Below are 22,075 nucleotides of genomic sequence, written 5' to 3' on the forward strand. Positions count from 1 at the left end.
AGTTGTAGTACTCAAAATAACCATATTCATAAAAAAATAATCTTTAAATATGTAGTGGTTGCCAGCGGCTACTCTCGCGTTTTGTGGGGTTGGTAAGACAAAAAACGTAATCTATGTCCTTTCTTAAAGTAAAAGTTTGCTTCACGTCAAATTTCCGGAACTTGTGTTCATTGGTTTGGTCTTAAAAGAGCGACTGACAGATACACAGACAGAATCACTTTCACATGTATAATATAATATTAATATAGATTTCACAGTGCTCGAGAAGTTTAGTTAGGTTTGAGTCTATGGCGGAGGATTCTGTAGTCAGGAAGTAGTGTTATTAGTTTTAAACAAGACAATAACTCAATAGTGATTTTTACTAATATTATAAATGCGAAAGTAACTTTTTTTATGAATCTCTGCCGCAGGCAACGATTTTTACTCACTAAAATTATTTTTTGTTAAATTGTAACAATTTAATAAATTTCAATCAAGATTCTTTTTAATTTTTTGCATATTTATGCTTTTCAAAATAAAACCATAGCGGATCTTTTATGTGAAGCTATCGTCTCATACTCAACAACAACAACAACAAAAGCCTGTAAATTCCCACTGCTGGGCTAAAGGCCTCTTCTCCCTTTGAGGAGAAGGTCTGGAACATATTTCACCACGCTGTTCCAATGCACCCGCATTACATTATGGTGGAATACACATGTGGCAGGATTTCTATGAAATTTGTCACATGCAGGTTTCCTCACGAGGTTTTCCTTCACCGCTGAGCACGAAATGAATTATAAAGACAAATTAAGCACATGAATCAGCGGTGCTTGCCTGGGTTTGAATCCGCAATCATCGGTTAAGATGCACGCGTTCTAACCACTGGGCCATCTCGACTCATATACTCACTGGGATAAAAATCGGCTTACGCTATACTATACTTATTATTAAATGTTGGTTTTAAATTCTCACTTTTAGATTCGATATATTATAAAATGTAGGATTGAGTATTCACTATTGATGTCCTCCTAATCACCTCTCCACCCCTTATCTTTATACTTGAGAACCAAGATCAAGTTTGAAAATAGTTTTCCTTTTTAAAATATAACTTTAATCTAATATAAATAAGGATAAAGAGGGTAAATTATAATTGTATAATAAAAAAGAGATCGCTCAATTCATTTTTTATCATTTTTCTTTATCCTGTTAAAAACACATTTATTAAGTTTATATAAAAATTCATTGACTAACCCTGAATTCCGAGGTAAAAAGCTGAAAACGCTCCACTAGCTTCTATTGGACTGGCTCTACAAGATTATCGCATAACAAAAGAATGATCACAAACGAGCTAAGCTTATTGTCTTAGTGTGCGTGAAAGCTACGCTTGATATTCGCCAATCGTAACACTTCTTTACTAGTGTGCGTGTTCTGACGGAGCTGAGAGGGCCCAGAGGTTAAAACGCGTGAATCTTAACCGATGATTTCGAGTTCAAACCCAGGCAAGCACCACTATATATATGTGCTTAATTTGTGTTTATAATTCATCTCGCTCTCGGCGGTGAAGGGAAACATCGTGAGGAAACCTGCATGTGTCTAATTCATCGCAATTCTGCTACATGTGCATTCCACCAACCCGCATGGAACAGTGTGATGGAAAATGTTCCAAACCCTCTCCTTAATGGGAAAGGAGGCCTTAACATAGCAGTCAGCAATTTACAGGCTGTTACTGTATCAGACTTAATTTGGTAAAATAAAACATACATATAAAACTTAATTTATTTATTCATATATTTTTTCTTTATACAAAATCAACAACCTTTAAAAGTGAGAAAAATTTACAACACCAAGTTTTTGCGTGAAAAATTATTGCTACAACACAACCGCCTTAGAGCAGCCGATCGAAGAATAGAATGTACAACTTATTCTAAGTAACGTGCAGTTTTAAACTATTTTTCCATCTGTTGAGATCGTATTAAAACCGTGCATTATAACAATGGGCATTAACTCTTAAAAAGGATAAATTAATTGCAATACATCGAAATCAATTACGCCATCTTGTTAAAAGTATTTCCCGCCATTTTAAACGTCAAAATTTTTTGACATTGCAGAATCACTAACACAATAAATCTTAAGACGAAATAAAAAGACGCCATTTTGTTTTAAAATTCCCGCCATTTTAGACGTCAAAGTTTTTATTTTGAAAACATTAAAAATCAAACAGGAATCCGTAATAAAAATAAGACGCCATTTTGTCTAAATAAATTCCCGCCATTTTAGACGTCAATTTTTTGACATTTTGCAAATATAAAAAACAAACCTTAATAATATTGGATGGGTTAAAACCTTACATTTGATATTTGGACCACTGTACAAAACGTTTAACTACAAACAATAAAAAAACTTAATATTGTTCAATATTTACATTTCTAAAAATATACATTTAAAGAAAAAATCGCACCGTCCTTTTTTACACCGTTAAAATAATACCTAGTTTCAATATATATAGTAATAAAAGCATTCGTCTGTTTGACAGACTAAATCCCCTAGTTCTAACGATACTTAGAAACGTTTCGATAAAACCTGAACCGATTTTAATATAACTTTTATCATTTCAAACAAACCATCACATAATCTTAACGTATTGTTGCCAGACTTTTATCAATTAAAATAAGTACAATAATACCAACACCAGTTGTGATGAACAATGCTAAAAATAATGGTTCTCGAAATTAATTACCAATTTATAAAAAAACATCCATTCTGTACAAAATTACTTGATTTTTTACTTTAATTTATCTAAAATCAATGATTAGTTACAAATAAAAAAAAGTGCAATTGGAATTACACTTCTTTTTTCGTGTAACCAAGAAAACAGTCACGGGTGTATCTAGATAGGGCCATATAAAAATTTATAAGAGAATTAAGATTAAATAAAAGTAACAAACATTTTTAAAAAAATCACAATTTGCAATTCAAATAGTGCTATATAAGTGTCTGTGCTCTTTTGTGTGTGGCCCTGGGTCAGCTACATCCATGTATAAAAAAAAAACTACAACCATACAAACTAAACAATATACCCGCATCAAGGTACCCATATTTATAATTAAAAAAATACATAAAAATATATCACTTCATACAAATCTTTATATAAACCTGTTTCGATCAATATATTTTAATTTTGGTCTCAATATTTAATCTTATGCAATGATATTCTAATAAACAGATATGTTATATCCATACTAAACAACAGAAAAAAGTGTGCCGCGCCGGGGACCGTTTATTTTACATTTCGATACAAGTAAAAAGGATAGCTTGATAAAAACAATAAGTAAAAGGGATAACTAGATGTTTCAATTACGAATAAAGTATTACTACGTAATTATGATGTATTATAACGTATTACTACGTAAAACGACAAAAGGCAAACGTCCCAATTAGGACGTTTTCTAGTCTTCACTTTTTGCGCGTTAATAACATATCTGTTTAATACAACATCATTGATCAACAATAAAAAAAAAAAACAAAATTGACATTAGTTGCCCAAACATTTGACAGGTAAATAGTTCACAGGTAAGTTGCACTTACTGACTCGACTCAACTCAAGCCGAGTGCCCCATGAGTGGCACAGATGACAGACCGTACTGTTTCTCCAGTCTGAAGTTATAGTCCTGCGTACCATGAATAGTCCTCACATGAATCCTGAGATAACTGGGCCGAGTGAAGAACTTGTAGCATATATGGCACTGGTATTTCTTCAGACCGGTGTGAGTTTCCAGGTGCCTTTTCAGCTTACCTTTCGTTATGAAGCCCTTACCGCACTGCTGGCAAATAAATGGCTTTTCTTTTGTGTGAGTGAAGCTGTGTAACTTCAGATAGTAGTGGAGTTTGAAGCCCTTGTTGCATACTTTGCATATGTGTTTCTTCTCCTGGGACTTCTCGCTGTCCTCCACGGCTATCTTGGAGCCATGGCTCTTTAGGTGTTCCTCCAGGTAGTAGAAGTGCTGGAACACCTCCCCGCAGATGTTGCAGACGCGACTCCGCTCGTCTGCCGGCACGATTTCGAGCGCGGACGGCACGTCGGGCGTCTTCGGTATCTTTCGAGCGTTTTGTAACACCATCGCCAGGATTTCGTTGCGATTTTCCTCTTGAATTCTGAAATGATGCAATCGTGGTTCATCAAACTGGTTTCAAAATCCATTTTATATTATTTAGTTGAGAGAAAGAACCCAAAAGTTGTATTTTTCATTTCTAGTACATATGTGCCGAAAAATGTCATATATAAAATTCCATATTTAAATAGCGCGCGAAAACGCCACTTGGAAAACGTTTTTTCTTTAAGTAGCAAGATTTTAACTCGCTTATATTCTTATCATATTTTTACAACTGCGCATATTATTTTTTTTATGGTATAGGTTGGCGGACGAGCATATGGGCCACCGTCAATGGGCCACCTGATGGTAAATGGTCACCATCGCCCATAGACAATGTCAAAAGTGTAATGTAAGAAATATTAACTATTCCTTACATCGTCAATGCGCCGACAACCTTGGGAACTAAGATGTTATGTCCCTTGTGCCTGTAGTTACACTGGCTCACTCATCCTTCAAACAACAATACTGAGTACTGTTGTTTGGCCGTAGAATATCTGATGAGTGGGTGGTACCTATCCAAAAGCCCTACCAAGAATAGTCGAATCCATAAATCAACAACATATCCAAAAACGTAAATAACCCGGTGTCATTTCAACAATCCCACACTTTATACCCCACGGCTGGGCAAACTCACAGGCCCTCCTTCTGGTGCGTGGCGAGGTGCATCTGCACGTGGTAGCGCGTGTTGAACATGTGCGCGCACACGGGGCACTCGTAGCGCAGCACGTAGCGCGGGGCGCGGTGGGCCGCCAGGTGGCGCTGCAGCTTGCACGACGCGTTGAAGCTCTTCGTGCAGATGTCGCAGGTGTACTCCTTCACGGCACGGTGGTTCTTCCGGTGGTAGATCTGCGGGCAACGGCTGGTATGTACCACCAAACGGACCACCCATCGCATCGACATTGACGCCTTGATTGACCTTGAAAGCTAAGTCTTTGTTATGATACCTGATGGGATGTGGTCACCGCCCATAGACAATGGCGCTGTAAGAGATATTAATCTTCAAAGCGGTCAAACATACGGGACATATCGCATGCAGGTTTCCTCACGACTTTAACTACCATTGACCACTTATCGACCCAAAAACGAACGAGTGTTGCTATCTCTTTCCCTCCCTGCTTAACACAAAAAGAACGCGTATTACTATCTCTTTCTCGCCCTGCTTAACACAAAAGGAACGCGTATTGCTATCTCTTTCCCTCCCTGCTTAACACAAAAGGAACGCGTATTGCTATCTCTTTCCCTCCCCGCTTAACACAAAAGGAACGCGTATTGCTATCTCTTTCTCTCCCAGCTTAACACAAAACGAACGCGTATTGCTATCTCTTTCCCCCCTGCTTAACACAACAGGAACGCGTATTGCTATCTCTCTCTGCCTCACCATGGTCTCCCGCTTCTTGTAGCCCTTCCCGCATATCGTGCACAGGTAGGGCTTCGGCCCGTCGTGGGTCGCCTCGTGGGCCCTCAGCGCTGCCTCGTCCTGTTGCTCGTCGAGGCAGAACGCGCATTTGTAGACTATCGACTCGCCCTCGTGCGACTTTTTGTGTACCTGAAAAGTTACAATAATTGAGAAATCGTTGGCGGTAGTTGCAAATAACATTTTCTTTTGTTCTTCAAATAGACAAATGCCACCTTAGTCTACCCGTGACCACGAACGCTGTAAAGTGCTCGAAACGTCGGGATGCCAAAATAATTAATATATGCGATTAAAATACGTTATAACTAGTTTTATTTAAATGGACGCTATTTAATGTTAAAGATTAATAGTGGTACCACTATTTTTCCATCCGTATTTATACGTCCCTGTTTCATATATTAGTGGAGATATTATTTTATATGAAAATCAAAATCAAACTCAAACTCAAATTATAGTACGACACAACTTAGATGTAGGATCGGAAAATGCAATGAAACTGCCGATTCACACAACCATTAGAAACAACACAACAACCTGAAAAGTTGCAATGATGGCAGGTTAGCGATCTTTTCGGTGGTACCAGGACGCTATTTAATGGTAGGATTTATGGTTGTAACATTAATTTGTCTGTCCCTGTATATACACGTCCCTGAAAAAACCCTGAAAAAAGCCTAAGCCTTTTAATTTTGATTTTGAATACCAAAGGCAAAACCTTGGAAACTATGATGTTATGTCCCTTGTGCTTCTAGACTTAGTGCCTCGCCTTCCAAAACAGACTATACACTGCTATCAGACCATTGAATATATGGGGGGGGGGGAACAAACCAAGATTACCCAAACATACATATAGCAACCAACAGGAGGAATTCAACACATCTTTGTAACACGTTATGTACATTGCTGATATGAGGGAGAGGGGGTTAGTATCTTATCTTAATTGGTGGTAGCTTCACTTAATTGTAAAATGACGATTCAAAAGTGCTTATAAAAGCCTACTTGAATAAAGTTTATTTTGATTTGATTTGATCAAGGTTACCCAAACATCCCCCACAATGTCGCTTACCTGTAATGTCTCCAGATGCAAGAATCTCTTCTGACAGAACTCGCAGGCGTGAGGCCGCTTCTGATAGAGCTTCTGCTTCTTATCCGAACTCCTTGGTTTCTTCGAGAACTTCGCGAGAGCTTTCTTCATTTTTAATCTGTTGGAGAACAATAATTTAGCTAATAATAATATCGACGATAAGGCCGATTTCGAAAGACCAGCTATATATAGTGGGCAAACTCTCTATAAATAAATAAATATGAGACAACATCACATATGTACATTACTCTGATCCCAATGTGAGTAGCTAACGCACTTGTGTTGTGGAAAATCAGAAGTAACGACGTCACAAACACCCAGACCCGAGACAACATAGAAAAATTATGATAATCTACATCGAATCGGCCAGGAATCGAACTCGGGACCTCGGAGTGGCTCATGAAAATCAGTGTATACACTACTCTTCACCACTCCTTAGGTGGAGGTGTACGCATTTGCAATACTTTGTAATTACACTGGCTGACTCACTAGTCGACTTCGAATACAGATATCATCATTGCCCGTATTCACTATCTAGAGTATACTTCCTACCTTCAACGGACCAACCAGATCAACAATCAAGGTAGGACCTTTTTTTATCGCTGGAAAAACGCTTTACGCGCTTCCCCCACGTGATGGAAGGTGGGGGGGGGGGGGGGGGGTGACTCCCCGATTTCCTGGGCGCTCTCGGCGTCCACCGGGTTTACCCACAAAAAAACCAGCGGTACCCTTTCCGTCGTTCGGCGGGCGCCACGGGATCGCTTACAGATGCTACCGTGACGCCCTGACGGTCGACCCGCCTGTGCGGGCCACAACACCTAGGGGGGATTCCCGGGGTACCTAAGGTAGGACCTGCTTAGCTTGTAACCACAGCTTATGTTTTTTTTACAACCTTTTACCGTCCACTGCAAATGACAGCCTCCCAAATAATCCCTAACATCTAATTACGCAAAATGTCACCTATAACGTCCAAAAAGTGGGAAAATACATCCTCAAATTTCTGAAAAATCAAATTCCTCAAAATTTCCTTTAGAAGACGAATTTTAAATAAATGAATCCGCAAGCTTCCTCTAAGATACACGAGGTCTAACCACTGGCATATTAACGCCATTGTGTATATCATTACGCAGTATAAAACAAAGTCGCTCACCGCTGTCTTTCCTTATGTATACTTAGATCTTTCAAATTACGCAACGGATTTTGATCCGGATTTTTTAATAGATAGTGATTCGAGAGGAAGATTTTTGAATATAATACATGGACAATATAGTAAAGAAACCCTGATCATTTTAGAAGTTTCGTATTGCCATTATGTGCCATTTCGTATTGTTCAGTATTGCCCGTGCGGAGACGGGGCGGGTCGCTAGTTTGTAGTAATGTACTCACTTCTTTTTTTCGTCGACCACTTCGCCATCTTTCTCCAATTTAATGTCTAAATTCTCTGTTTTTACTTCATCATCTGAAATAGAATATATAAGACTTATTAATAACTTTTTTATGACGTAGGTAGGGGGTATCTGATGGTAAGTGGTCATTACTATCTATAGACAATGGCGTTTTAAGATCAATGAGTTACCAATCTTGGGAAGTGAGATATGATGTCCCTTGTACCGTAGTAACACTGACTCACTCACTCTTCAAAACGCAACCCAACAATACTGATTAAATTTAATTATCATATATCATAGCATATCTGATGAATGAGAGCTAACAGCACGCTCTGCTAAATAAACAACATTGACCTTGAATTGACGTTACTTCACTGGTCGAGTTCTAAACAATAACAAAGCGTGCATAACCGATGATTGCGGGTTCAAACCCAGGCAAGCACCACTGATTATTCATGTGCTTAATTTGTGTTTTTAAATTCATCTCGTGCTCGGCGGTGAATGAAAACATCGTGAGGAAACTTAGATGTGTATAATTTCAACAAAATTCTGCCACATTTGTATTCCACCAGCCCGCATTGAAACATCGTGGGGGAATATGTTGCAAGCTTTCTCCTCAAAAGGGAGAGGGAAATTAACAGGCTGTTATTGCTAATATAAAATGTTAGTTAATAGTTCTGTTGACGCTCCCCGCTATAGGCTCATGTTAGATAATTGTTCTGCTGACGCTGTAGGTGCACTGACCGTCCCAGCACTGCGGGTGCGTGAGCACGTGGCGGTGCATCTTGCTGGAGGTGATGAAGCCGGCGCCGCACACGTAGCACTTGTACGGCCGCTCGCCGCTGTGCGTGCGCGCGTGCACGCGCAGGTACGACGCGCTGCTCACGCGCTTGCCGCACTCGCCGCACTGCAGCCGGTCGCGCACGGGCGGCGACGGCGCCGGCGCCGCGCACGTGTCCGCCGGGAAGTAGTCCGAGTCCGACGCGCTGGGCAGGGGGGATACGTTATAGTGACACCAGGGGGGGGGGGGGGCGCTCACGTGTCCGCCGGGAAGTAGTCCGAGTCCGACGCGCTGGGTCAGGGGGGGAATACATTATAGTGACACAAGGGGGGGGGGGGCCGCGCACGTGTCCGCCGGGAAGTAGTCCGAGTCCGACGCGCTGGGCAGGGGGGATACGTTATAGTGACACCAGGGGGGGGGGGGGGGCACGTGTCCGCCGGGAAGTAGTCCGAGTCCGACGCGCTGGGCAGGGGGGATACGTTATAGTGACACCAGGGGGGGGGGGCACGTGTCCGCCGGGAAGTAGTCCGAGTCCGACGCGCTGGGCAGGGGGGATACGTTATAGTGACACCAGGGGGGGGGGGGGGGGGGCACGTGTCCGCCGGGAAGTAGTCCGAGTCCGACGCGCTGGGCAGGGGGGATACGTTATAGTGACACCAGGGGGGGGGGGCCGCGCACGTGTCCGCCGGGAAGTAGTCCGAGTCCGACGCGCTGGGCAGGGGGGATACGTTATAGTGACATGAGGGGGGGGGGGGGGCACGTGTCCGCCGGGAAGTAGTCCGAGTCCGACGCGCTGGGCAGGGGGGATACGTTATAGTGACATGAGGGGGGGGGGCACGTGTCCGCCGGGAAGTAGTCCAAGTCCGACGCGCTGGGCAGGGGGGATACGTTATAGTGACATGAGGGGGGGGGGGCGCCGCGCACGTGTCCGCCGGGAAGTAGTCCGAGTCCGACGCGCTGGGCAGGGGGGGATACATTATAGTGACATGAGGGGGGGGGGGGCGCGCACGTGTCCGCCGGGAAGTAGTCCGAGTCCAACGCGCTGGGTCAGGGGGGGAATACATTATAGTGACACCAGGGGGGGGGGCGTCGACAGTAGAGCGCCGCGCACGTGTCCGCAGGGAAGTAGTCCGAGTCCGACGCGCTGGGCGGGGGGGGATACGTTATAGTGACACCAGGGGGGGGGCGCCGCGCACGTGTATGATAAATTTGATAAGTTATATATAGATGTATCCCCCATACATTATAGTGACACCAGGTGGGGGGTCGACAGTTGCGCATGCAATGGACGAGAAGTAGACCGAGCGTGATGCGCTGCGGGCAGGCGGGAGATCAATTCATGATATTGACACCAGAGGTCGTAGGCCCTGGGGCGGGGGTGTCGCATGTGTTGGACGGGAAGCAGTCCGAGTCCGAAGCGGTGAGCGGGGGTGTTCAATTCAGAGTAATGTCATCATGGGCAACGGGGGGGGCGCACGTGCTGGACGGCGGGAAGTAGTCGGAGTCCGACATGCTAAGGGCAGGGAGGTGTTTGAATTCATGATATTGACCCCACGGGGGGCAGTGTCACGTCTTGCACGGGGCACGTCTTGGACGGTAGGAATTAGTCCGACTTCGTCGCGCTGCTGGCCGGGGGCGGGGGTTTGTTGAATTCATGACATTGATATTGACAGCTGTGGCTAGCTTAAATGAGTTATTCCCAATAAAAAAGTATTTTTCATGAATCACAACTTACTCAGTTCATTTATAAAAAGCTTAACTACGTCTAACGCCCAGGGCCGTCTTTAACCTATCCGAGGCGCTGCACATATGAGGATAATGGGGATATGACTTTGACAGAACACTATTATGTTACAAACTTTCATTTTTCATTAATTTGCGAACAAAAATTGCTTTGTTGAACCTAGTTACGTATTTATTACCATTGGAAAAGTCAATATTTTTATTTGATCTGAGGGGGGCCTTTATCGATAGCGGGGCTCATGTCACATGCTCAAAGTGCCCACTTGGAAAGAGGGGCCTAACGCCTAAGCTATAACGTTAAAGCAGGTAAAACCACGACAAACAGTTAATATTACATATTGTCATATACACGCCTGTTTTATAACATAGACCATTGTTTCTTAACCTGTGGTCCGCGGACCCTTGGGGGTCCGCGAGTATAGGTATGGGGGTCCGTAGTCTCATCTATGGACCATTTAATAATAACAAATAAATGTAACTAAAAGTCTCTCGTAATCGCTACGCTTTTAGCATGGCGAACGTGCGCCAGCGACGGTGTCCGAGACTGAAGTGAAGTCCGAAATGTGCGTGCAGGCTATAACTCTCCCCGCACCGCCCGCGCCTGACACTAGCGCCGAGTAATCATTTGTGTTGTGTGCTTGCGCCTGCATTGTTTTGTTTTGTGTTGTGTTGCGTTGGAGACGTTACGTTACGTTTTTAAAGTGATTGTGACTATTTGTGACAATGAAACGCTGGTTAAAATCAAATGATTCCGCTTCAGACGAAGCAAATGAAAAATCTTCGACTTCAAAGGTTAAACGTCGAAAGTTTTGCAACGAATACTTAGCTTTCGGTTTCACAAGTACCAATTTAAACGGCGAAGAAAGACCTCAGTGCGTCATATGCTACGAAGTTTTGTCGAATGAGTCAATGAAACCGGCCAAACTCCGACGTCATTTAGAAACAAAACACCAAGATCTTCGTGAGAAATCTAAATCCTTTTTCCAAATTAAAGCTTCGGAATTAGAGCGAAGCAAAAAATCAATGATGAAGACTGCTACTGGGACCAATAACGAAAATGCTGTATTAGCGTCTTACCAAGTATCCTTGTTAGTTGCAAAAAGTGGTAAGCCTCACACCATCGCCGAAGAATTAATATTACCGTGCGCTAAAATTATGGTTTCTGCTATGTTGGGAGACAAAGCTTCCAAGGAATTGGACATAATATCGTTATCAAACAGTACAGTGAAGAGTAGAATTGATGAAATGTCAGGAAATGTTAAAGAGCAGTTGATTTTGAACGTTAAAGCGAGCACATTTTATGCTTTGCAATTAGATGAGAGCACAGATATTAGCAATGATGCAAACTTGCTTGCATATGTTCGTTACGAACACAACGACGGTATAAATGAGGATTTATTATTCTGTATGCCTCTGCCTTCGCATACTACAGGTGAAGCTATTTTTGAAGTATTGAACAAATTTATGTCCACTCATGAAATACCGTGGGATAAATGTGTGGCGGTTAGTACCGATGGTGCTCGAGCTATGACCGGTACACGAATAGGACTTCAGGCGCGCGTAAAGAAGATGAATCCATCTATTGTCTGGCATCATTGCTGCATTCATAGAGAGGCATTAGCTGCTAAAAATATGCCAGAAAAATTAAAAACAGTGTTAGATGACATAGTGCAGGTAGTGAATTTTATTAAAGCGAGGCCTCTAAATTCCCGTATTTTCGGAATGATTTGTGAAGAAATGGGAAGCATTCACAAGCAGTTGTTATTGCATGCTGAAGTACGTTGGTTATCTCGTGGCAAAGTTGTGTCACGTGTTTTTGAGCTGAGAGATGAGATAAGAATATTCTTTTTGAAAAATTCTGTAGGCGGAGCTAATAAACATGCTGATAAATTTAATGACTTTGGATGGCTCTCAATGGCAGCATATTTAGCTGATATCTTTAATGCCCTTAACGAGCTGAACTTGGGTCTGCAAGGGAGAGATAACAACATCTTCCAAGTTGAAGATAAAATAGAAACGATGCTAAAAAAGATTGACCTTTGGACTAATCGTACAATTAAACAAAACTATAATCACTTTCCTACACTGGCAGCGTTTTTGGAATCCTCTGGTGAAGCAACGTTGTCAACACAAGTACAAGACGAAATGATTAAACACCTCCGCACGTTGAGGTCTTCGTTTCGGAATTATTTTCCAGTACCCGACAAAAATAAAACTTGGATAGTAGACCCTTTCAACACAGACGTTACTGATATCATTGGCTTGACAACGGTACAGGAAAATCAATTAATCGAAATATCCTGTGATTCAGCTTTGAAACGAACTTTCAAGGAATTCTCTTTGTCAAGTTTTTGGTTGAATGTAAAAAAAGATTATAAGGAAATATCAGAAGAAGCACTGAAACATTTGCTGCTTTTCTCAACCACATACCTCTGTGAAAAGGCATTCTCTGCTCTGGTATATACTAAAAATAAATACAGAAACAGATTGCATGTGGAATCCGATTTGAGATTACAACTTAATAGCAACATCAACCCAAACATCACTAACTTAGTTGCAAAAAAGCAGCACCAACCTTCACACTAACGTTTTTGTATAACTAAGTACTTTTCTTAATATATATATAGTAGATACTAAAATAAATGTTCAGAAAATTATTAATGTTTTTTTTTATTATTAAGGGGTCCTTGAAATTGTGCTTGATTGCCCAGGGGTCCGTGAACTGTAAAAGGTTAAGAAGCGCTGACATAGACGATACAAAGATACTTTAACAATATGTTACTTTTATTACTTGTTTTTTTTTTATTTCAGTCCATATTTTTAATGCAACAGTGGAAACTTTGTTGGCATATGTTAGAATTATTTTGTTATTAATTGTATGTACTATACTATGCTGTATGTTTTCCTAAAATAAATAAATGTCTCAGATCATCTCTAACAAACAGACAAGTTTCATTATTTATATAAGTTAGATTACAATCTATGTCGTTAGATTGTAATCTGTCGAAATATTGTGAACCGTATTTTTTGTATAGGTTTGGCGGACGAGTATATGTGCCAGTTGACGGTAAGTGATCACCATCATCCATAGACAAATACTCTGTAAGAAATATTATCCATTCCTTACATCGTCAATGCGCCACCAAACTTGTGAACTAAGTTTTATGTTATGTCCCTTGTGCCTGTAGTTACGCTGGCTCACCCTTCAAACCGGAACACAACAATACTGAGTACTGTTATTTGGCGGTAGAATAACTGATGAGTGGGTGGTACCTACCCAGACGGGCTTGCACAAAGCCCTATCACCAAGTAAATATGAACCAAAAATTTCACCACCGTGAAATATGATTACAATTTAACGCATTATTTTTCGTTATATTGTAATCTATCGAAGTTAAACTGTTAGATTGCAATCTGTCCCGCATTTTTTCCACAAAAATGCCTTAAAAACATTTTCGAGGAAAAAGCTATTGAAATAATTTCGTTTTCCGACTCGCATTTTTAAATTTGGGCCGACAATTATTGGGTAAATATTGACAAATATCCATGTTTAATCGTTTTTATAAAACAAAAGGATTAAATAGATTTTAATTGATACTTTTTTTAAAATAAATTTTTGATATGATGATGATTTTGAAGATATACGACGAGTTAGCAATAACCCTGTATATTGTAACATATATACAGAAGGGAAAACTATCTAAAATAATGTTCTGAAACACATAACATTAATATCCGCCTCGCAATGGACCAACTTTGTACAGTCAGAGTAAGAAAACCTTCGTCAGCATTCAAATTCTTTTGTTTATCAAGTCTTAAGCTCTTAGTACCTTTTTTAACTAAAGGACTAACAACATACAAAATTAAACTTACATAGTATGATAACTTGGTTCCAAATCGTGTAACATCTTTGGACTACGTCTATAGTCTGTTCGCGTTAAGAATGCAGTGAGTTGTCATTGTTTACCGGCCTGACTCCGCCCCCTTTGACCAATCAAATCTTTTCAAATTACAAAGTCAAGTTCACATTTAATTAATTATTAACTGATATTTTTATTTTATAATTTAAATTTTGTTTATTTATATATAATTTATTCAAGCTGTACACGTAATAATTAATCTAACCTATAGCTACTAGATGACGTTATGTCAAAATATGTAAATTTCTACATCGCGATGGGAAAATTCGCAAACATTGTATATAGTGTTAAGAATTTTGTTGATTAAACACCCCGATTCGATTTTTTATTTTAATGTGTATTTTTTAAATTCCTTATACTTAGTCTTTAAAACAAATATAATTTGTTGGAATTTTAACACAAATATGCATACACCTTCACGCTGCTGTTAAAAAAGATTTGATTGGTCAGGGGGCGGAGTAAAGCCGGTAAACAATGACAACTCACTGCATTCTTAACGCGAACAGACTATAGTTTTATATCAAAATGAAATCTCTTTAATGGCGTAATAGGCTATTTGACAATGTGAAAAATAAATTGTGAATTATTGTAATCAGTGTATATTATGAGTTTAAAATGGTTCTTTACTAACGAAACTTGAAAATAATACTTACTTTATTCAAAAATCAATAAATAAAAATGCATTTTTTCAAAGGATTGTCACGTTACACAAAACGCTCCTAATTGGCCGGGCTTAAATACAGGAAAGTGACGTCACCGACCCGATTGCAGCGCCATATTGTCCAAATAGCGTTTTCGCGAGCTATTTAAATATGGAATTTTTAATATGATATTTTTCGGCAAATATGTACTAGAAATAAAAAAAAATCAACTTTTACTGGGTTCCTTAACCTCTACTAAATAATATAAAATGGATTTTAAAAACCAGTCAAATAGCCTATTAGACATTCCATATTTGCATTAGATATATCTTCTGCTGAATTGTCAAAGTATGTCTGTCAGTGTCACACATTCTCGATCGGTAAAGCAGATCGCTCATACTGAGCACGCGAAAATAGATCTTAAGGTGACGAACCATTTCTTACCCCGACTGTACAATCAAACAAACAATCACTAACGATGCATTACAACACAAACAAGAAAAAAAAAACTCACTTCTCATCCTTCAAATCGTCTCTAAAGTCATCGATATCACTCTTCTCCTCAAACTCCGTCTCTTGCTTGACATCAACACCATCCATATCGACTTTCACCTCTTCAATCCTCATTTGGACCTTCTCATCGTCTTTCACGACGTCTTCCTTCAAATCCGCATCACTTGTCCCCAAATTCGGCCAGTCGCTCGACCACAAATCCTCCGATTTCGGCTTAGACTTCTCACTCTCCGACTTTTCACGTAGCTGTTCCTCTAGTTCTTTCAGATATGGCAATATCGCGTTGTAATCTAGATGAAAATATAGCATATTTATGATACAAAACAATATCATAATATCACAACAAACAACAGCCTGTAAATTCCCACTGCTGGGCTAAAAGCCTCCTCTCCCTATGAGGAGAAGGTTTTTGGAACATATTCCACCACGCTGTTCCAATGCGGGTTGGTGGAATACACATGTGGCAGAATTTCTATGAAATTTGTCACATGCAGGTTTCCTCACGATGTTTTCCTTCACCGCTGAGCACGAGATTAATTATAAAGACAAATAAAGCACTTGAATCAGCGGTGCTTGCCTGGATTTGAACCCGCAATCATCGGTTAAGATGCACGCGTTCTAACCACTGGGCCATCTCGACTCTTCATAGTATCATAATATATTTTACGTTAAAGGGAATTATGAAGTCTTTTATGTAGGGCTCTGGAGGGTACCATTCATCACATAGTGTACCACCAAAAAGCAATCAAATCAAATTTATTCAAATAAGCTTCACAATGAAGCGTTTTTGAATCGTCGATATGTAAACGCTACCACCGTTTCGAAAATCGACCTCTAGCGACCTCTAGGTACCAGTCAACACCTAGCGTACTACGTACAGTGATCAAATTAAATCAAAATATACTTTATAAATGATACATAAATAAATATGAAACAACATCACATACATTACTCTGTTCCCAATGTGAGTAGCGAAAGCCTTTGTGTTGTGGAAAATCAGAAGTAACGAAGGTACCACAAGCACCCAGACCCAAGACAACATAGAAAACTAATGATAATCTACATCGACTCAGCCGGGAATCGAACCCAGAACCGCGGAGTGGCGTACCCATGAAAACCAGTGTAAACACCACTCGACCACGGAGGTCGCAAGCACCTTTTAATGGGAGATGGTGACCACATACCATCAACTAACTACAAAGTGAGCGCTACCATTGGCAATGTTTAATCTACAGCTTTATAAATAGTAGTAAGCCTCAATAATTCTACTGGAAGACTAAAGCCGCCTCTGGCACATCACTGATCTCAATCAATAAATTAAGTACATTCCACATACCATAAGGTTCTCCTTCCAGTTTATCGTCTGGATGTTTCTTATCGAAATGGCGGGTCAGGAATTCGAATCTGCAACGAAATAAATTACATTAACATATATATTTTATTTTCGGAATCATTCATTAATTACGTAAGATTAGATTTTTACCCCCTCCCTCCCTCCTATTATAAGAAAAAACTAGCCGTGCCCGCGACCTTTTACGCGTTTGAATTTAACAAAAAAATATATTATTGTAGCCTAAGTTACTCCTTATTATATCAGTTATCTGCCCGTGATAGTCCCGTCAAAATCGGTCCAGCCGTTCCAGAGATTAGCCGGAACAAACAGACAGACATACAAAAATTGTAAAAAAAGTTATTTTGGTATACATACATATGCTTTGAGTTAAAAAGGGTTATTTTAATGTTATAAACAGACACTCCAATTTTATTATAGGTAATAGATATGAATAGATCCATGACTCATAGACAATGACGCTGTAAGAAATATTAACTATTCCTTACATCGTCAATGCACCACCAACCTTGGGAACTAAGATGTTATGTCCCTTGTGCCTGTAGTTACACTGACTCAGCCTTCAAACCGGAACACAACAATACTGAGTACTGTTATTTGGCGGTAGAATAACTGATGAGTGGGTGGTACCTACCCAGACGGGCTTGCACAAAGCCCTACCACCATGTAATTAGTATTAAGTAGTTGTGTGGATAGTTTACCTTGAGAAGTATCTGTAGCATATCCGGCACTGGTACCGGATTGCGAGGTGGAACCTCTTATTGTGTCTGCCGAGCTTGCTCGCCGTGATAAAGGACTGGCCGCACTCTGCGCACGTGTACGGTTTCTCATCTGGAACACATTACATCACTATATATTATAAAGTATACAAATCAAAATAAACTTTAGTCGAGTAGGCTTTTACGAGCACTCTTGAATCGTCATTTTAAAGTGAAGCCACCACCGGTTCGGAAAGATGTTACCGAGAAGAACCGGCAAGAAACTCAGTAGTTACTCTTTTTCAACTGCCAAACTTTTCATGGTTTTCACTATTAGGCAGAGTAATATATATATTTTTTTTTTCTATAGATTGGCGAACGAGTATATGGCACATCTGCTCATCACATAATAGGCTATTGGACAATGCGAAAAATAAATTGTGAATTATTGTAATCAGTGTATATTATGAGTTTAAAAATGTTTATTTACTAACGAAACTTGAAAATAATACTTAATTTATTCAAAAATCAATAAATAAAAATGCATTTTTTCAAACGTTTGTGATGAAGTCACTTTCTTGTACCTTGCTTTTCTACTATATTTACCACAGATTAAAATACAGCAAAGTGACGTCACTGACCCCATTGCAGCGCTATATTGTCCAAGTAGCGTTTTCGCGCGTTATTTAAATATGGAATTTTCAATATGATATTTTTCGGCAAAAATGTACTAGAAATTAAAAAAATCAACTTTACTGGGTTCCTTAACCTCTACTAAATAATATAAAATGGATTTTAAAAACCAATCAAATAAGACTATTATTGACGATTCAAAAACGCTTTATTGTGAAGTTTACTTGAATAAAATTGTTTAGATTTGATTTGATCAGTATTATCATACCTGTATGGGATCTGACGTGTAACTTCAAATAATAGCTCAACGTAAACTGTTTCTGACATGCAAAACATTTGTATATCTTCTGCAAATTCTGTATTTCCTGTTTATTCATAGTTTCCCTCGCACTGCTCTCCGATGAATTCTTGACATTCTTCTTTTCATTTATAACAACATTCTCATTCTCCTTTGAGCTTTGGTTATCTGACTCCGTATAGTTGACCAGGTCTGATGCCTTCTCGCTGCCAATGTAACCGTCCTCTGGTTTAATTTCTATATCGACATCTGCTTCCAATTTGACAACATTCTTTTGTTTCTTTTTATTCTTTTTCATCTCTCTCTTTAACTTCTTCTTTTTGATTTGATTTTTTATCCTCAAATCGTAACTCGTTATCCTGTCCTTGTGTATCGTGACGTGTGTGTCTAGTTCGTGTAATGATTTGAAGCATATATTGCATACTGAACATCCGTAGAATGGGAAATCCTTTTCCGTTATTTTCTCCGAGAAGTATTTGCTGCGTTCCTTTTTAATCCTTCTTTTGTTTATGTTATCTGTTATATCCGGTTTTATATCTACATCTGTATTGGTATCATTGGTCGATGCTTCAGTATTGTTTACGCTTGGATTTGCTGGTTCATTACTACTGTCATTATTCGGTACACTATTCGTTATTTCTGGTACATTGTGCTTAACTTCACTAGTGTGCGGTGCATGATTGTAATAATTAAACGTAGTTTGGTATTGCTCTAGTTTTATGGGATATGGGTATGTTGTATGGCCTATGTTTTCTGTGTACGGTACATTTTCATAACCTTCAAAGTTGTGGAATGTGTTTATGCTGTAATTGCTCAACGGATCCACTTCTGGTGCCATGTTTTCGTTCATGTTGGAACCTGAAATTAGTAATAATAATAGTTTATCTATGTGTGTAAGCTCTGTTCATGATATTGTCATTACTAATGTGATATTTCTAATTAATATTTGTTTGTTAAATAAAATTTTGATTCTTCTGCTGACATTTGTTTGTGTGTGTTAATAAAAGAGTTTAGCTGTCTATTCCAATAGAAGGAATAAAGAGAAATGGCTCATAATTTTACATATAATGTGCCATTCGCTGTTTTCTGTTTATATATCAAACAAAATGAAAACACTCTATTAAAGTAGGCTTTATGAATTGTCATATTACAATATTGAATTAAATGTAATGCTATCACTAGTTCGGAAATTATATTCCATCTAGAAGAAACAACAAGAAACTATACAACATTATAATTACATAGTATGTCAGTAAAGAACAATTAAATTTATTAAATTACACTATACATTACTACTTATATCCACTTTCATTTTGTTTCTAAAGATAAAAGATGAAATTCAAATTATAATTTTAGATATTTCATAGATTGATCAAGTAAATAAACTTACTGGAATAGTCTCTAAATTAACGCCTAAAAATTAATAGCCCATTTCGAATGTATTTTATTGTATATTCGAATTTTAAAAGTTCTTAAACTATTTCTCAAAAGCCACATAAGTAAAATACAATCATATACATAATTTAATGTAAATAATACCATTCTTGAATCATTCAAACTCTCAAACTTTGATATTAGTGTACAAATTTAAAACTAATTACTGTTTCGATGTCTAGAAATAGCACACAATGAGGAAATAAATAAATATGGTATAAAAAGGTTAGTGGTCTAATCAAACTTTAAAAATATTTTAATTCATTTACAGATTTGTATGTAAACAAAATAGTTACGTCTATAAATTCTTTAAAGTATATTTATAACAGAACGATTAAATTAATTAAATTTGATTCAAGAACTACATACATACATAAGTGTTAGCAATACAAAAACACTCACGCAAAAAAATTGACAAAACTCAAAGTAAATATCGTGTTTAAAAGCCATAATATAAAATATTACATCGAGTTATGATGTATGACAGCTTACAAATGCGTAGACGAAAAATAATCAATAGGAAAAAAAGTGTACCTACTACAGAGGCAATTGTCGTCACGAAAAAAAGCACTTTTTTAACAACACTTTTAAAGACATTAAAAAAAACACATATTTAACAATACAACGTCCATTATCACGACTTCATAAACATCCTATTGGTTCATCGTTCATTTTTGTATTACATAAGTTAATTTATTATTTTATTTACTACGTAAAACAATGGTTTAATGTATAGGTATTATGAATTACAAATTCACATTTTTTTTTCTCGCGTGACTGGACTACTGTGGCAACTGGCAGTCAAATCAATGTTGCTATATACAAATGTAACTTTGCATTATCTTAACAAAAAAAGAATATTACATTTTTTTGATAAGGTGTGGTTTTTTACCATCTATTTCTGAAACGGTTGATTTACATTGTAAACTGTGTGGTTCAACTGTATTTTTATGAGTTCTGTAAATGAAAAATAGTTTTAAGTTCGAAACCGTACCATAACGCGAATCATTCTCGTATACCATTTGGCGTACTATTTAAATAATATAAGTATAAAAGATTTAAAATCGTTTAAGTATTACGGGATCTTCACTTTATAAAGTAAACAGAGAATTTTGATACGCAATGAAATAAATAAAAAAATGATGTAAATACATTAAATTTAATTAAAACCGCTACTTTCAACAATCTATTTTGTTAATTACTTTGTATAAGCTCGTTTGGACAGGTCAGACACGAGAGATGTAGGTTGGTATTATAACATTTAATAATATGCCAATGCCTATGAGTGACTTTCCATGAGGTATCCCTTTTGCCAAAACATTTACAAGACAAAAACTTAGGTAAAAAAAATTGGTAAACCTAAGTGAAAGAATTTCCTATTTAAGTTTAAAATTTCGCTGGTTTCTTACCAGCGAAATTTGATGAGTAACTTAATTAAAAATACAAGAATACATAAATGTATTTTTGATAATGTTTAATTTCAGGGGAACTTTTTTTTTTGTTATTGCAATATTAAAAGGCGTTTGTCAAGTAAAAAAAAAATGAGCGTATACTTAATTTAATGTCTTACAATTAGCAAATAATTAGTCTCTTTTCCATTAATAAGTAATAAGCCTTAGTACGTCAAAATAATTAAAAAAAATAAATTATATTATATTAGGCTTCATAAGTTGTGTTGATGTTTACATTAAAAAAAAAGTAAAAGAGCGGGAAACTTAAATAAAGTTAGTATGAAATGTTAGTTTTATTTAGTATACTGTTTGAGCAACTTAGTATAATAATATTGTCAATATTTTATTCCTATAATTAATAATGCTAAAATTCAAAATATAATTAATAATATCTAATTGAGTTGTATACTACTTCTTATTTTTCTAAATACTCTTATAATTTTAAGCTGAAGAGTCGTAGCTAATTAATAAAAATCATAACTTTGACCAAAATGAGAACGAGAATATTAAGTTAAAATTATTCGACAAAATTATATTATTAATAACAAATGAAGCAAATCTCCGCTTTATTTTTGCCTTGTTATTTCGCTATTAAATAA

The 22,075-nt window shown here is 38.1% G+C and overlaps 1 protein-coding gene across 2 annotated transcripts; it reads right to left on the reverse strand.

Annotated features, from left to right (window-relative positions):
- Nucleotides 1–1,743: 1,743 nt before the first annotated feature.
- Nucleotides 1,744–20,830, reverse strand: LOC124541415 (zinc finger protein 234-like). Of its 2 annotated transcripts, none has more exons than XM_047119272.1 (11): nt 20,564–20,830; nt 18,562–19,449; nt 17,664–17,793; nt 16,948–17,015; nt 15,613–15,901; nt 8,758–8,999; nt 8,012–8,084; nt 6,608–6,743; nt 5,509–5,676; nt 4,765–4,976; nt 1,744–4,131 (listed from the first exon to the last, which is right to left on the reverse strand). In XM_047119272.1, the coding sequence occupies exons 2-11, from the start codon at nt 19,439–19,441 to the stop codon at nt 3,579–3,581; spliced, it is 2,751 nt and encodes a 916-aa protein (XP_046975228.1). In that variant the 5' UTR covers nt 19,442–19,449; nt 20,564–20,830; the 3' UTR covers nt 1,744–3,578. The 2 variants fall into 2 exon arrangements, with proteins under 2 accessions (XP_046975228.1, XP_046975227.1); XM_047119271.1 differs by having other exon boundaries at nt 20,560–20,830.
- Between the last annotated feature and the right edge of the window lie 1,245 nt (nt 20,831–22,075).

Source organism: Vanessa cardui, chromosome 28 (assembly GCF_905220365.1).
Source record: "Vanessa cardui chromosome 28, ilVanCard2.1, whole genome shotgun sequence".
NCBI classification, from domain to species: domain Eukaryota; kingdom Metazoa; phylum Arthropoda; class Insecta; order Lepidoptera; family Nymphalidae; genus Vanessa; species Vanessa cardui.